Source organism: Populus nigra, chromosome 14 (genome assembly GCF_951802175.1).
Source record: "Populus nigra chromosome 14, ddPopNigr1.1, whole genome shotgun sequence".
NCBI lineage: Eukaryota > Viridiplantae > Streptophyta > Magnoliopsida > Malpighiales > Salicaceae > Populus > Populus nigra.
Genome location: NC_084865.1, coordinates 14,907,769 through 14,922,091, shown reverse-complemented (window position 1 = coordinate 14,922,091; position 14,323 = coordinate 14,907,769). Strand labels below are relative to the sequence as shown.

General features: G+C 35.6%; 3 protein-coding genes across 3 annotated transcripts in view; all 3 read left to right on the top strand.

The window, feature by feature from the left end:
- Window positions 1-8,468, top strand: part of LOC133673070 (histone acetyltransferase HAC1-like) — a 54,852-nt gene extending 46,384 nt beyond the window's left edge. The window contains exons 2-5 of the mRNA XM_062093696.1: window positions 5,017-5,085; window positions 7,209-7,310; window positions 7,860-8,077; window positions 8,166-8,468. Of these exons, the coding sequence (XP_061949680.1) occupies window positions 7,221-7,310; window positions 7,860-8,077; window positions 8,166-8,250 (393 nt within the window). The 5' untranslated portion in view covers window positions 5,017-5,085; window positions 7,209-7,220 and the 3' untranslated portion in view covers window positions 8,251-8,468. The remainder of the gene's footprint in view (window positions 1-5,016; window positions 5,086-7,208; window positions 7,311-7,859; window positions 8,078-8,165) is intronic.
- On the top strand, window positions 400-4,352 carry LOC133673017 (coniferyl alcohol acyltransferase-like). Its single transcript, XM_062093610.1, has 2 exons — window positions 400-1,090; window positions 3,240-4,352. The coding sequence occupies exons 1-2, from the start codon at window positions 614-616 to the stop codon at window positions 4,230-4,232; spliced, it is 1,470 nt and encodes a 489-aa protein (XP_061949594.1). The 5' UTR covers window positions 400-613; the 3' UTR covers window positions 4,233-4,352.
- A 4,606-nt stretch (window positions 8,469-13,074) lies between the features above and the next one.
- LOC133673553 (protein HIGH CHLOROPHYLL FLUORESCENCE PHENOTYPE 173, chloroplastic-like) lies at window positions 13,075-14,097 on the top strand. The gene is made up of 4 exons (XM_062094421.1): window positions 13,075-13,375; window positions 13,584-13,661; window positions 13,731-13,778; window positions 13,905-14,097. Exons 1-4 carry the CDS (start codon window positions 13,298-13,300, stop codon window positions 13,974-13,976), a joined length of 276 nt encoding a protein of 91 aa, XP_061950405.1. The 5' UTR covers window positions 13,075-13,297; the 3' UTR covers window positions 13,977-14,097.
- Window positions 14,098-14,323: the final 226 nt, after the last annotated feature.

Sequence of the window (14,323 nt, the reverse complement as noted above, 5' to 3'; positions counted from 1 at the left end):
TATCGTCCATCCAGAGGTATGTTATCTATGTATGATGGGAATTAGCCAACATGCATGGCATCCAGATTAATAAGTGGCAGCACTCCCTTATACATACATAGAGAGGGCATGTAGGACCGGCCTGAGTTAAATGCCAGACATGCCTTAATTAATTAATTTTTGTAAGAACACAGTACTTTTTTTTATTTAATAGTAAATATATTCTCTGATAGATTTATTCATTAAGCCAAACTAAATATCTATTTGGGTTTTAAAAAGTTATAAATTATAGCTTTTTTTTTTAAAAAAAAAAACACATGAAAAAGCTGTTGATGAATTAATTTGGAAGTATTACTAGACATTTAAAAACCATACGTACACACATAAGAAGCAAAAGCAGAAGCAAATTTGTTTTCTAACAGGGTACCTTCTTAGCAACTACTCCAATATTTAATTTGCCTATAAATATTACGCCGATCTCAACTCCCTAAACCACCTCTCAAACACTCCTAGAACTGGAAAACCCACAAGCTAGCTATCATTCACCTTTCTTTCTTGCTCTGTATATACTATTATATATACTAATTATTTCTTATAGCTAGCAAGCTAAGGAAACAAACATACATAGAAATATATGGGTGCTACTGGAGGAGATGATCATCAGGCGGCCGGCATGTTCTCAGTGACCGTGACCGAGAAGGAGGTGGTGGCAGCAGTGCTACCATTGCACGAACATTGCCTACCACTCTCCAACCTTGACTTGCTTCTTCCTCCACTTGATGTGGGTGTTTTCTTTTGTTACAAGAGACCAACGTCGTCGACCTTGACGATCAGCTCATCCTCACCAGCTACTAATTCTTACAATTTTCAGTCCATGGTTGGTGTTCTGAAAAAGGCCATGGCCCAAGTCCTGGTGTCCTACTACGCCTTTGCCGGAGAGGTTGTGGCTAACTCTGTGGGTGAGCCTGAGCTGCTGTGCAACAACCGAGGCGTGGACTTTTATGAAGCAGTTGCAGATATTGAGCTTATGGACCTCAATTTGTATAACCCTGATGATAGCATTGAGGGGAAGCTCGTGCCCAGAAAGAAGAATGGGGTCCTTGCTGTCCAGGTCTGTTCTATACGTACACACGCCACTACGTACTTTTTGTTTCTGTCGGATATGTTGGATTCTTTTTATAATTGACTTATACTTTTTTTGAAGATATAATTTATAAGGAAAGAATCTCACTTCAATATATAATCCAGGAAACTATACATAAATTACTAAAACTGCTCTTTGTTGATGCGTATAACATAATTTCGATCCTTTTTATGTTCTTAAGAAAACACAATCGTTCATGTTTCAAAACTCATTATTAATTTTGAAATCAATGATTTAATTATGAAAGATTATTAAATTATGATTATTCAATGATTCAGATTCTATAAACATGATGGACGTCATAGATATCGTTTAGTTACTTTCTTTTTTAGCATAAAAAGTTATATTCTTTTAGATTGCATTTGTTTTTCTTTTCTTTTTTTGAAATAGAAAGAACAAAGTTAATGAGAATAAAAAAGCATGATTAAATTATGTTTCAATTCTCATAAAAACACAAAACTAGTTAGCACTTGGTTTGACCTTGACATGTCTAAGTCTCCGGAGATGGATCCGGCATGGTCGAGTCATCGTCACGACAAGCGATAAAGAATAAGAAAAAAAAATAGAATTGAACAGCGGAGATATTAATTGCACAATGCTCCATATGTGCTTGTGGTTTTGCAAATTAAAGGTTTCCTCGCTGCAAATTTGCAGACCATTCATGAAAAGCAAAATTCTGACGGTAAAGAAGGGGGGAATTTATATATTTCATTTGAGCTTGCTGCGCGCAAAGGCGCACGCAGACATTGACATACAGGCATAGGCGGAGGGATGTACAAGGCTGAGGAGGGCTGTAGCCAATAAATCCTGAACTTCAGTATCTAAAATTCTAATTTACACACAAATGCAGTAATTAAATGCAGCAATTAATAAGTTTTGAAAAAAAAAAATTTAGTGCTCTGATGGGTCTCAATTAAATTTTACTTAATGTATTCTCATAAAAAAAAAACCCCGATTTAGCATTGCTAATCCCATCTAATATTATTTAAAATTGTAAAATAATTCTTAGCAAACAATCAAAATGCATAACTCATTAAAAACCTAGTTGAAATATTGAATTTTTTTATTAAATTTTTATATAAATAATCTATCTTTTATCCAACAAATTGATAAGAATATCTTCATGAAAAATAATTAAATTATATTCTTTCTTTTATCTTTAATATTTTAAAAAATATAAATTTATTTTGGATTTCACATACATAGACTAAAAAATTTTAGTCGATATATATTATGGTATTAAAAGCAAGATGTTATTAAATATATTAATCTTGGTTCGGTTAAAATTTAAAAAACTAACCAGTTTTCTCGTGACATCCATTAACTAAATCTTGTTAAAATATTTATTAAAATTTAATTATTTTATATTGTAATTTATGAGCTTTTACAATAAATTCTCTTATAAAATAGAAAAGATAAATATTAATCGGGAAACTCGTTGTACTTAGTTATGCTTTAGAACCTAAGAACAACTTTAAATCATTTAAAGTTGATGCTATTTGCTAAGAAATTTTATCATGAAGATTTCAATTAACATGAGATGTATTATTTGAGATCTCGGATATATCATTATTAGATTGATGTGATTCATTATAAGAACTTTTAAAATATGTCTACCATTTCTGAATTATGTCAAGGATTAGTTAAAATAAATAAGTCACGATAGTACTATCATTTGATTGACAAGTTGATTTGTCTTATTTTAACTTTGTTTATTTTCATTGCCACCATAAAACGAGCATTTTCAGCAACAAAACATGTTAAAACTGTGTTTTCACAATAAAATAAAAGATGAATTTTTAGCATATTTTATGATGATTTACATTGAACGAGAGCTTGCTGAAGATATTGATTCAGATTCAACCAGGGTGCAACTTCGATAGTGTAATTTATTTTTATTTTTTTAATTTTATGTACTTTAAATTTGAATTAAAATTTTATTATTAACTTAAAAAATTTATATATATAAGTTAATAATTAATCTTGAAAAATAATTTATATATATCTACTTGACAGCACAGGACAGGAAAAACTCCTAGCTCCACCCTTGATACAGGGCTCTAGAAATTTATGTACTTTAACCTCACGAACTAATTACATTACAAACTATTTTCAGGCAACGCAACTGAAATGTGGCGGTTTGGTGGTGGCGTGCACGTTTGATCATCGCATTGCAGATGCCTACTCGGCCAACATGTTTTTGGTGTCATGGCCAGAGACAGCTCAATCTAAACCAATATCACTGCTTCCATCGTTCAGAAGATCCTTGCTAAACCCAAGACGTCCTAGTTGCGTGGACGCTTCTTTGGACAACATGTACGTGCCCGTCTCCACACTGTCACCTCCCAAAGAGCCTGCACCTGATGCTGATCAACTCGTAAGTCGCATATACTATGTGAAAGCAGATGACCTAAATCAACTACAATCCCTTGCTAGCTCCAAAGGGAACAAGAGGACAAAAATGGAATCATTTAGTGGATTCTTGTGGCAATTGGTTGCCAAGTATTGTGCTATAAAAGATGATAACAACAACAATGCCTGCAAGAAGATATCAAAAATGGGCATCGTTGTGGATGGAAGGACTAGGTTAAGTAGTGATCTTGAAAGAGGGGATGTAATGGAAGCATACTTTGGAAATGTGCTATCCATCCCCTATGGTGGCAAGACAGTCCGTGAACTAATTGAAAATCCATTGAGTTGGGTTGCAAATGAGGTCCATGATTTCTTGGAAAATGCAGTGACCAAGGAGCATTTCTTAGGGCTGATTGATTGGGTGGAGGCTCGGAGGCCAGAGCCAGCTGTGGCCAAGATATATTGTGGTGGTGGTGATAGCGACGGGCCGGCTTTCGTCGTCTCCTCCGGGCAAAGATTCCCGGTCTCGAAGGTGGATTTCGGTTGGGGTGTGCCTCTTTTCGGGTCGTATCATTTTCCATGGGGTGGAACTGCTGGGTACGTGATGCCCATGCCAAATCCAGCAGGTAATGGTGATTGGATGGTGTACATGCACCTGTTCAGAGGGCAGCTGGAGTTCATCGAGACAGAAGCTTCCAATTTCCTTAGGCCCTTGACTTGCAGTTATCTACGTTGCCTAACTGCATCATCAAACTAGCTAGATAGCAGCTATCGATCTGGCTACGATGTTGTAATTAATTATTATTATTACCATGCTTGGATGGATTGTGCTCCCTGCCTGAATTCAATATCGATCACCACCCGTTGGCTTTCTTAATTTGTCACTAAATTTATATATAGCTAATTAATTAATATATTTGCCTTAGTTTTCATCTAATTCTAAGGGATGGTCAAGTAATTAAAAAGCTTTATCTCCATTCTTTAATTTATTAGACTCGAACCTTAGAATTAATTATATCTAATTAAGAAATCTCATTTAATCGATCTTGATGAATGTACGTATCAAATTGATGCAAATAAATAATGTATTTTTAAAAGTATTCAAGAAAAAAGTAATTCCAACTAATATAAAAACTAGCTTAATTAAAAAAAACACCTAATTTATCATTGATAAATTTTTTAATTATGTGTATACACACACACGCTACCTATGTGTATACACACACACACGCTACCTAGCTATACGTAACCTTAATTTATCTTCAATTTGTTACTATAACAAATCAAAGCAGGCTGGCTCGAATATTTTAGATCTCTTAATATAGAAGAAAAGGAAGAGCATAAATGTGATGTTTTGAAAATAAATTAGTAGGAAAGGGCAACCAAGCCCTTGGTGGCTTAAAGAGTAAGTATTATTAAATGAGGGGTATTGTGGTAATTGAATAATAGTTGATAAATATAAATAGGAAGAATAAAAACAAAAGGAACAAAAAGAGAGAGCTGTGTTTTTTGAGAGCAAACCGTGAGAGAGAAGGGAGAAGGAAGAAGAAGAAGAGAAAAGAGGGAAAGATAAGGAAAGGAGAAGAGAATTGGAGGAAATAAGTTTAAAGGTAAGATTATGTATAAATGTGTGTTCTTTAAGCCTTAATTTCTGTTTTGATAAATGTTAGGGTTTTGAAGATTGTGTTTTGGGTTTGATTGATGAATTAATTGGAATGTTATGGGTTGATTGTTGTGGGTAATTGGTTAATTAGTTGATTGTGAGAGATTGAAGGTAAAGATAATGATTTTGAGTTATGATTTTGTTTGAATGGTGAAATTATTTTAGAAATTAGAAGATGACAGTAGGTAATCTGTGAAATTCTGGGTTTGAGGTTGAAGATGATGAAAATTCAATTTGGTCCCTCAATTTGTGAAATTACAGTTTAGTCCCTAAACTTTGGGAAAATTATAATTTGACCCTTAAGTGTATATTGAGACTTTGGACAGTGTTATTATGAGGTTAAGGATGATGAATCTCAGTTTGATAATTGATTGGGAATATTTTCAGTTTGGTCCCTCAATTTCGGGAAATTACATTTTAGTCCCTGAACTTTATGAAAATTACAATTCGGTCCCTGGTTCGTTCTAGACAGAATTAAGGATGGTTTATGGGTGAAAATTCAGTATAGTTATGTATTTTCCAGATTGGTCCAATTTTGGTAAAATTACGTTTTGGTCCTTGTTTTGGAAAATTATCGTTTTAGTCCCTAAACCTAGGAGACTAAACCTGGTTTTCATTTATGCATTGGAATCTTTTATTTGTGTTGCTTTTGAGTATATTTCCTATATTTATTGTAGGTTCTCCTAACAATCCTCAATAGGATTTCGGGTCTTTTCGTCTGACATTCCTTTTAGTTCTATACTTCCGGGTGAGTGGGATAATCTTTAATATGCATATATGATAAGTAAATATGTATGTTGATTATATAATGAGTACAACTCGTTAATTTCTTGAATAATTATATATGTTGCTTATTTTCCGAGTACTCATTTATTCTTGAATTTGCACTCGCAATCTGTCAAAGCAAATTCTATTTGATATGATATACGTTTCTTTGATGATTATGTGAATATCTATTATGCCTTGATATGTGACTTGTCAGTAACTCCATGCTAACGGAGAGTAGTTAGCCTGTGTGCACATAGTATTCTGTATACCTAGCTGGTGAGAGAGACATCAGCCTGTGACGACTGATCATCCCACAGTGATCACCTTCGAGTGTCATCTGGTCACCTTCGGGTGTCATCTAGTCACTTTTGAGTGTCATCTGGTCACCTTCGGGTGTCATCTGATCTCTGACATGTAGTCCATTACGTTATGATGATATGTTTAGTATGTATATGTATATGTATATCAAGATAAATGATCTTGCGAACTATTAATATCAAGAATATTTAAAATGTATATTAATTATTATTCCCTCACTGAGTTGGTTGAACTCACCCCTCATTCTTAATATTATTTCAGGTTCTTAGTTTCTGATAGTAGGTGAACCTTGTTGAGTGTTCCTGCTTCTTGAGTTTTGGGTCGGTATGCCTTGCTTATCTTTCAAGGCTATTTGATTCGATGTCTAGGCGCTCCACTATTACCTTGTTTTAATTAAGTTTGGATTTTTGACAATGTAATGAGTATTATGGATTATTGTTTTTGTTTTAATTACTGATGAGGAGTTTTTAACTATCTTTTGGTTTTATCAGTTTTGAATAATATAATATTTCTAAAGGTTATGAAATGCTGCGTATTTTTGAATAAATTATTTTTTTAATATGTCCGTTTTGAGGCTTAGCCCAGGAGGGGTGTCCTTCTGCCACCGCTCCTGCGTTGCCGGTCATGGACCCGGGATTCGGGTCGTGCCAATAAATGTATTTAATTATTATTTGGACACTCCTCAGATCCCTCAAACTCCAAGTTAATCATTAATTACTGGTAACTTCGATCATTATCATCCTCCTAATTAAAGAAACGCCGGCATATCATTTTCCAATCAACTGCTGTTTATCACATGTTATTGTATGTGTTACTCTACAATTCCTGCTACCAGACCCTATGAAGGTCCTTTACCATCTCCATAATCCAACTGCTCCTGCATTTGTGACAACATGCAATATATGTCATCTTGACATCGAAACGGGTCAAGGTTGGCGTTGTGAGGTTTGCCCTGATTATGATGTATGCAATTCTTGTTACCAGAAGGATGGGGGTATGGATCATCCTCATAAGTTGACAAATCATCCATCCCTGGCAGAGCGTGATGCACAGAACAAGGAAGCTAGGCAACAGAGGGTTCTGCAGGTACAATACATTTTCTCTATTCTTTTTTATACCTTTGACTCTTACCTTGAAAATATAATTGCATGTTCTCGGTAAATCTTGCTGCTTCATCATTTGTTAATTTGTTATATAGGAAGACCTGTGAACCTGTTGCTGTACTTAATTATATGAAAAGAGTAATGGAATATGCTGTGAAGTTTTTGTGCATTTTCACGTACCTATTTACAAGTGATTGCAATTTTTCTACTCTTAATAAATTATGTAGACTTCCCTACGCCATCAAATGGTCTATCTATTATTTCACAAAGTTACTGCTACTCTTGGTTGGTTCACAACCTAAAGAATCTAAACCAAGAAAGTTCCTGACCTCATCTATGTGTTATGAGCATTTTCTTTCACAAATTGTTCTGTGGAAATATATGAGAAGTTATGGAATTGATAATTCCTCAATGTTCAAGAATCAATGTTAGGATGACTATTTTGAAACTTGATTATTTAACGCTACATTTTTTCATCAGCATTTGTACCAAGCCAATAGGATCTAATGTAATTGTTTATTTGACATTGCAGCTCAGGAAAATGCCTGATCTTCTTGTACATGCATCACAATGCCGTTCTCCACATTGCCAATATCCTAATTGTCGCAAGGTGAAAGGTCTTTTCCGGCATGGGATACAGTGCAAAACTCGTGCATCTGGAGGCTGTGTCCTGCGTAAAAAGATGTGGTATCTCCTTCAACTTCATGCTCGGGCATGTAAAGAATCAGAATGCCATGTTCCACGCTGCAGGTTTATGCATCAACCTTATCTTAAAATCTTTAACTTCGTTGGGGTGATATTATATTATAAATTCTCATATATGTATGCGTTTTTCCAGGGACTTGAAAGAACATTTGAGGAGACTTCAGCAGCAGTCTGATTCACGACGAAGGGCTGCTGTGATTGTTGATGAAATGTCTTAAAAAGCTGCAGAAGACCAGGAAGCTGTGCTGTTGCCTATTGAATGTATTTCGTCAATGAAGATCTCTGCTGAAGACCAAGATTTTAGGAATAAATCATTGATCATATCTGATCTGTTGTTCTGCAATGTTTTTGAATTTTGAATTGTCTTTGTTTCCAAGTAAAACTCTAACTCTATTTAAAGAGTATTTTAAGATTAATAATATTATTCTTCTACAAATTCTTCTTTACGTCTGTTTTGCATGCACTTGTGTTCTGCAACTAAAGAATTATAACCAACAAATTGGTATCAGAGCAATAGATTTTCTTGAGGGACTTGTGAGTTGAGAGAAACAAAAACATAAACCAAATCAAACCACAAACACAACCAAAAAACACAAAATGGATTCTGAAACAATCATCTCACATGGTTCACCACCAATCTTCGATGGTGAAAACTATGAAACATGGGCCATCAGAATGACAGTGCATCTAGAGGCGCTAGATCTCTGGGAAGCTGTGGAAGAAAACTATATTGTTCCTGACTTGCCTGCAAATCCAACTATAGCCCAACTAAAGATCCACAAGGAGAAGAAGATAAGAAAATCCAAAGCCAAAGCTTGCTTATATGCTGCAGTATCAAATACAATATTCACACGAATCATGAATTTGGATTCTGCAAAAGGTATTTGGGATTATCTTAAAAAGAAATATCAAGGCAATGAAAGAACAAAAAATATACAGGTTCTTAATTTAATCAGAGAATTTGAAATGCAGAAGATGAAGGAAACCGAAAACATCAAAGATTATGCTGACAGATTGCTAAGCATAATAAACAAAGTAAGATTGCTTGGAAAAGAATTTTCTGATGACAGAATTGTGCAGAAAATACTGGTCACTATGCCTGAAAAATATGAGTCTAAGATCTCTTCATTAGAAGAGTCAAAAGCCTTAACCAACATTTCTCTTGGAGAATTAACAAATGCACTGCAGGTACAAGAACAGAGAAGATCAATGAGACTGAAGAATCAATGCAGGGAGCTTTTTAAGCAAGAACTCAATATCAAGGAAGAGGCAAAGACAAGAGATTCATCAAGAAGAAAAATGTTCAAACGTACAGAAACAAGGTGGAAACATTTCCACCATGTACCTACTATAAAAAAAAAAATCATCAGCCGATCAAGTGCTGGTGGAGACCAGATATCAAGTGCAAGAAATATGGACAGATTGGACATGTTGAAAGAATCTGCAGGACACAACAACATGAAGAAAAGGTGAATCCTGTGGCACAACAACCTGAAGAGGAGCAGCTGTTTGTTGCATCATGTTTTTCAACAGGAAATAGTTCGAATGATTCTTGGTTGATTGATAGTGGCTGCACAAACCACATGACAAACAATTAGGATTTGTTTAAAGAACTTGAGAGAACAACTATTTCCAAAGTTAAAATTGGAAATGGTGATTATATTGATGTCAAAGGCAAAGGAATTGTTGTCTTAAACAGTTTGTCAGGTTTGAAGTATATTTCAGATGTTTTATATGTGCCTGACATTGATCAAAACTTGCTTAGTGTTGGACAACTTATGGAAAAAGGTTTCAAATTAAGGTTTGAAGATCAATGGTGTCTGATCAAAGACAACTTGGGCAACAACATGTTCAGGGTAAAAATGAAATCAAAAGGTTTTACTTTAAACCTTATGGAGAAGGAGCAGAGTGTGTTTTCTGCAAAAACATGCAGTGACGAATTGTGGCATAAAAGAGTTGGACACTTTCATCATGCAGGGCTTATGTATATGCAAAAATATACTCTTGTAAAAGGAGTACCATAAGTGGAGAACAGGTCAGCAAACTGTGCAGCATGTCAATACAGTAAGCAGGTCAGAAAACCTTTCCCTTATGCAACCTGGAGAGCAACACGAAAACTTCAGCTGATACATACAGACATTGGAGGTCCTCTGAATACAGCTTCACTGAATGGCAGCAAATATTATATCATCTTCATTGATGATTATTCCAGGTTTTGTTGGATTTTCTTTCTTAAATTCAAATCAGAAGTTGCTAATGTGTTTTGGAAGTATAAAACATGGGTGGAAAACCAAAGTGGGTGCAGGATTCAGACATTAAGATCAAACAATGGAAAGGAGTATACCTGTGGGAGATTTCAGCAATTCTGTGATGAATCCGGAATTGAACATCAGCTTACTGCACCGTACACACCTCAACAAAATGGTGTAAGTGAAAGAAAAAACAGAAGTATTATGGAAATGACTAGATGCATGTTGCATGAAAAAGAGTTGCCAAAGAAATTATGGGCTGAAGCTACAAATACCTCAGTGTATCTGCTGAACAGAATGCCAACCAGAGCCTTGTAGAAAAAAACTCCTTTTGAAGCTTGGTTTGGATACAAACCAGACCTGCAACATTTGAAAATTTTTGGTTGTATTTGTTTCACTCATGTACCACAGGTGAAAAGAGATAAGCTGGATAAGAAGTCAGAACCAAGAGTATTCATTGGATACAGCAGTCCATCAAAAGCTTACAGAATCTTCCAGCCTTAAAATGGAAGAATTCTGGTAAGTAGAAACGTTAACTTCATGGAAGATAAGCAACGGAAGTGGGAGCAACCAGAAGAAAAGCTGGAATCATCAACAGAGACGCAAGAATCTCCAATCTGGAGATTATTAATGACAACATTGACGATGAACCAGTAAGAGGTATAAGATCATTAGCTGAAATTTATGAAAGTAGCAATATTGCTATCTGTGAACCTACAGAATTTGAATAAGCAGTAAAGAAGAGTGAATGGATTGAAGCAATGCAAGAGGAACTTAGAATGATTGAAAAGAATGATACATGGGTGCTGATGGACAAACCTTTACACAAGAAGGCCATAGGAGTCAAATGAGTTTATAAAACCAAACAAAATGCAGATGGTTCTATAAACAAATACAAAGCCAGATTAGTTGTGAAGGGCTATGCTCAAGTGTTTGGTGTGGGTTTTTCAGAAATGTTTGCACCAGTAGCACGCTTGGACACAATCAAATTACTACTTGCAGTTGCTGCACAAAAGAATTGGAAAGTTTATCAGCTGGATGTAAAATCTGCGTTTTTAAATGAATACCTGCAGGAGGAGATTTACATAGAGCAACCAAGAGGCTTTGAAGTCAGGGGACAAGAGGAGAAGGTCTACCTGCTGAAAAAGGCTTTGTATGGCCTCAAACAAGCTCCTAGAGTATGGTATAGCAGAATTGATGATCATCTACATAAACTTGGCTTCGTTAAAAGTTTAAGTGAGGCAACGTTGTATGTAAAAGGAGCTGATGCAAACTTAATTATTATATCTGTTTATGTTGATGACTTACTTGTAACAGGAAGTAATAAGACACAAATTGAAGAATTCAAAGTAGAGATGTTTGATGTGTTTGAGATGACAGATCTTGGGTTGATGTCTTACTTCATTGGAATGGAGGTGAAACAAAGTGGATGATGGAATCTTCATATGTCAACAGAAATATGCTAAAGAGATATTGAAGAAATTTCACATGGAAAGCTGCAAGAGCACAAGCACACCTATGAATCTGAAGGAAAAATTCAGCAAGAATGATGGAACAAACAAAGCAGATGAAGGTCAGTATAGAAGTTTAATTGGATGTTTAATGTATCTTACATCTACAAGATCAGACATTGCATTTGCTGTGAGCTTGCTATCACGTTTTATGCATTGTGCAAGTGAATTGCATCTTCAAGCTGCAAAAAGGATAGTAAGATACGTCAAAGGTACAATAAGCTATGAAATAAAATACTCTCATCTTCAGAATTTCATGCTGCATGGGTACTCTGATAGTGATTGGGCAGGTTCTGTGGACGACATGAAGAGCACCTCAGGCTACTGTTTTAGTTTTGGATCAGGCATGTTTTCTTGGTGTTCAAGGAAGCAAGATAATGTAGCTCAAAGCACAGCTGAAGCTGAATATGCAGCAGCTACTGCTGCTGTCAATCAACCATTTTGGATAAGGAAAATTCTTGCTGATCTGCATATGAATCAACTGGAACCAACAAAGATTTATGTTGACAATCAAGCTGCAATTTCTATTGCAAATAATCCTGTGTTTCATGGCAGAACTAAGCATTTCAAAATCAAGTTATATTTTCTAAGAGAAGCACAGAAAGAAGAAGAAGTTACTCTGCTATATTGCAGAACTAATATTCAGATTGCAGATGTTCTAACAAAAGCTCTTCCAAAAGCAAGTTTTGAAGATTTGCAAAGAAAGCTTGGTATCTGTTGCTGTTAAGACAAAGAGGAGTGTTGATGAAATGTCTTAAAAAGCTGCAGAAGACCAGGAAGCTGTGCTGTTGCCTATTGAATGTATTTCGTCAATGAAGATCTCTGCTGAAGACCAAGATTTTAGGAATAAATCACTGATCATATCTGATCTGTTGTTATGCAATGTTTTTGAATTTTGAAATGTCTTTGTTTTCAAGTAAAACTCTAACTCTATTTAAAGAGTATTCTGAGATCAACAATATTATTTTTCTACAAATTCTTCTTTACGTCTGTTTTGCATGCACTTGTGTTCTGCAACTAAAGAATTATAACCAACAGTGATGGAGATGATGAGGCAGGGAGCTGCTGAGGTTGCCGGCAATACTGGGTAACCTTTTTGTATATAATATAGTTGTTTTTGGAGAGAATGGGGCAATAGATGAAGTGCTGCTTTGAGGGTGCACCCTGCTTGAAAGGAGGCAGTGACCGAAAATTTTCCGATATAGGTGGTGGTTCATAAGGGGAAAAATATACAATAGTACAACATATTGGTTTATCATCACAGCTGTTAGGGAATGATTCTTTTGAGATCAATAGTACCGGCATTGCTGATATACTTTTTCTTGGTAGCTTAATGTTGATATCCTACAACCTCGTAACTCAATATCAAAATACCTAGTGGTACTTTGACATCGTGCCTAAAGTTTTCCTAAAGAAATCTCAGTGGACAATTATTCAAGTTGCTTTATCTTTAGCAAATTAGATGTTTGAACCGTCCTAGCCCAGCCTCAACATTGACAAACATAATGAAAGGTTACTTTTCGCAGGAGGAGCCAGGTGGTCAACGTGCACTCATATTTGATCAAGGAAACAGGATTTCTCAAGTGAGAATTAATTACCCTTCTGCATAAAAGAGTACATTATTGAACTTAAAAGGCCCATTTGTGTACGCAGCCAACCACGTTTCAATCTTCGGCTGGCATCAAAAAGCACAAAAAATGATGTTTTTTTGCAGCCAATGGCAGTTTGAAACGCGGTTGGGCACATAGACAAACACACACTTCAAGACCCTAATAAGTTTCCCTGGATCAGGGAATTAGCTGTGTTGACGTGGCTGATATCTGCGTGAAGGCATTGCATGATTCGACTGCAAGAAACAAGAGCTTTGATGTGGGTAACATTCAGTTTAGGTTTGATATTTGCTAAAGGGAGATGGAATACTGAATTCTGATTGTGCAGGTCTGTTATGAATACGTCTCTGAACAAGGGCGGGAGCTCTATGAACTTGTAAGGAACATATAACTATAAATCATAATAGCTTTTAACGCCAGAAAATAAAACTATCACACACACACACACGTACTTTTTTTCCTGGGAGAGAATTTAACGATAACATGTGTATTTCTTGTGCAGGTGGCACATTTACCTGACAAAGCAAACAACTATTTGACACCAGCACTGTCTGTCTTGGAGAAGAACACTTGATTGAATATGCTCCATCCAAGGAAATACCATACCAGTTCCATACTTGCTCCCAGTCTTGAGGATTTTTTTTCTTGTCCAACATCTTTTTACTTGTAATAAAAACATATCCATTTCTGTTTCCTTTGCTATGATTCGTGACTGACTGCCATAACAGTTTTCTTACTGTATATTCGTGTATAGACCCGGCAGATATAGTAAAATGTATATTTCAGGGCTAAATGATGTGCAAGCTGATGATCTTGATTGATAAAGCAATGCAAAAACATTGATGGTTCATTTGATGGGTAGGGTAGATAATGCACAAAATAAATATCCCGTTTTCTGACAGAATCATCGACTACTCAGAT

Bases quoted from the DNA above. Each gene is read 5' to 3' on its own strand.
- LOC133673553 (XM_062094421.1), top strand. From the start codon at position 13,298: ATGAAAGGTTACTTTTCGCAGGAGGAGCCAGGTGGTCAACGTGCACTC. The intron at 13,376-13,583 runs GTGAGAATTAAT...TCCCTGGATCAG, and splicing joins AAGGAAACAGGATTTCTCAA to GGAATTAGCTGTGTTGACGT. The intron at 13,779-13,904 runs GTAAGGAACATA...TTTCTTGTGCAG, and splicing joins GGCGGGAGCTCTATGAACTT to GTGGCACATTTACCTGACAA.
- LOC133673017 (XM_062093610.1), top strand. From the start codon at position 614: ATGGGTGCTACTGGAGGAGATGATCATCAGGCGGCCGGCATGTTCTCA. The intron at 1,091-3,239 runs GTCTGTTCTATA...AACTATTTTCAG, and splicing joins ATGGGGTCCTTGCTGTCCAG to GCAACGCAACTGAAATGTGG.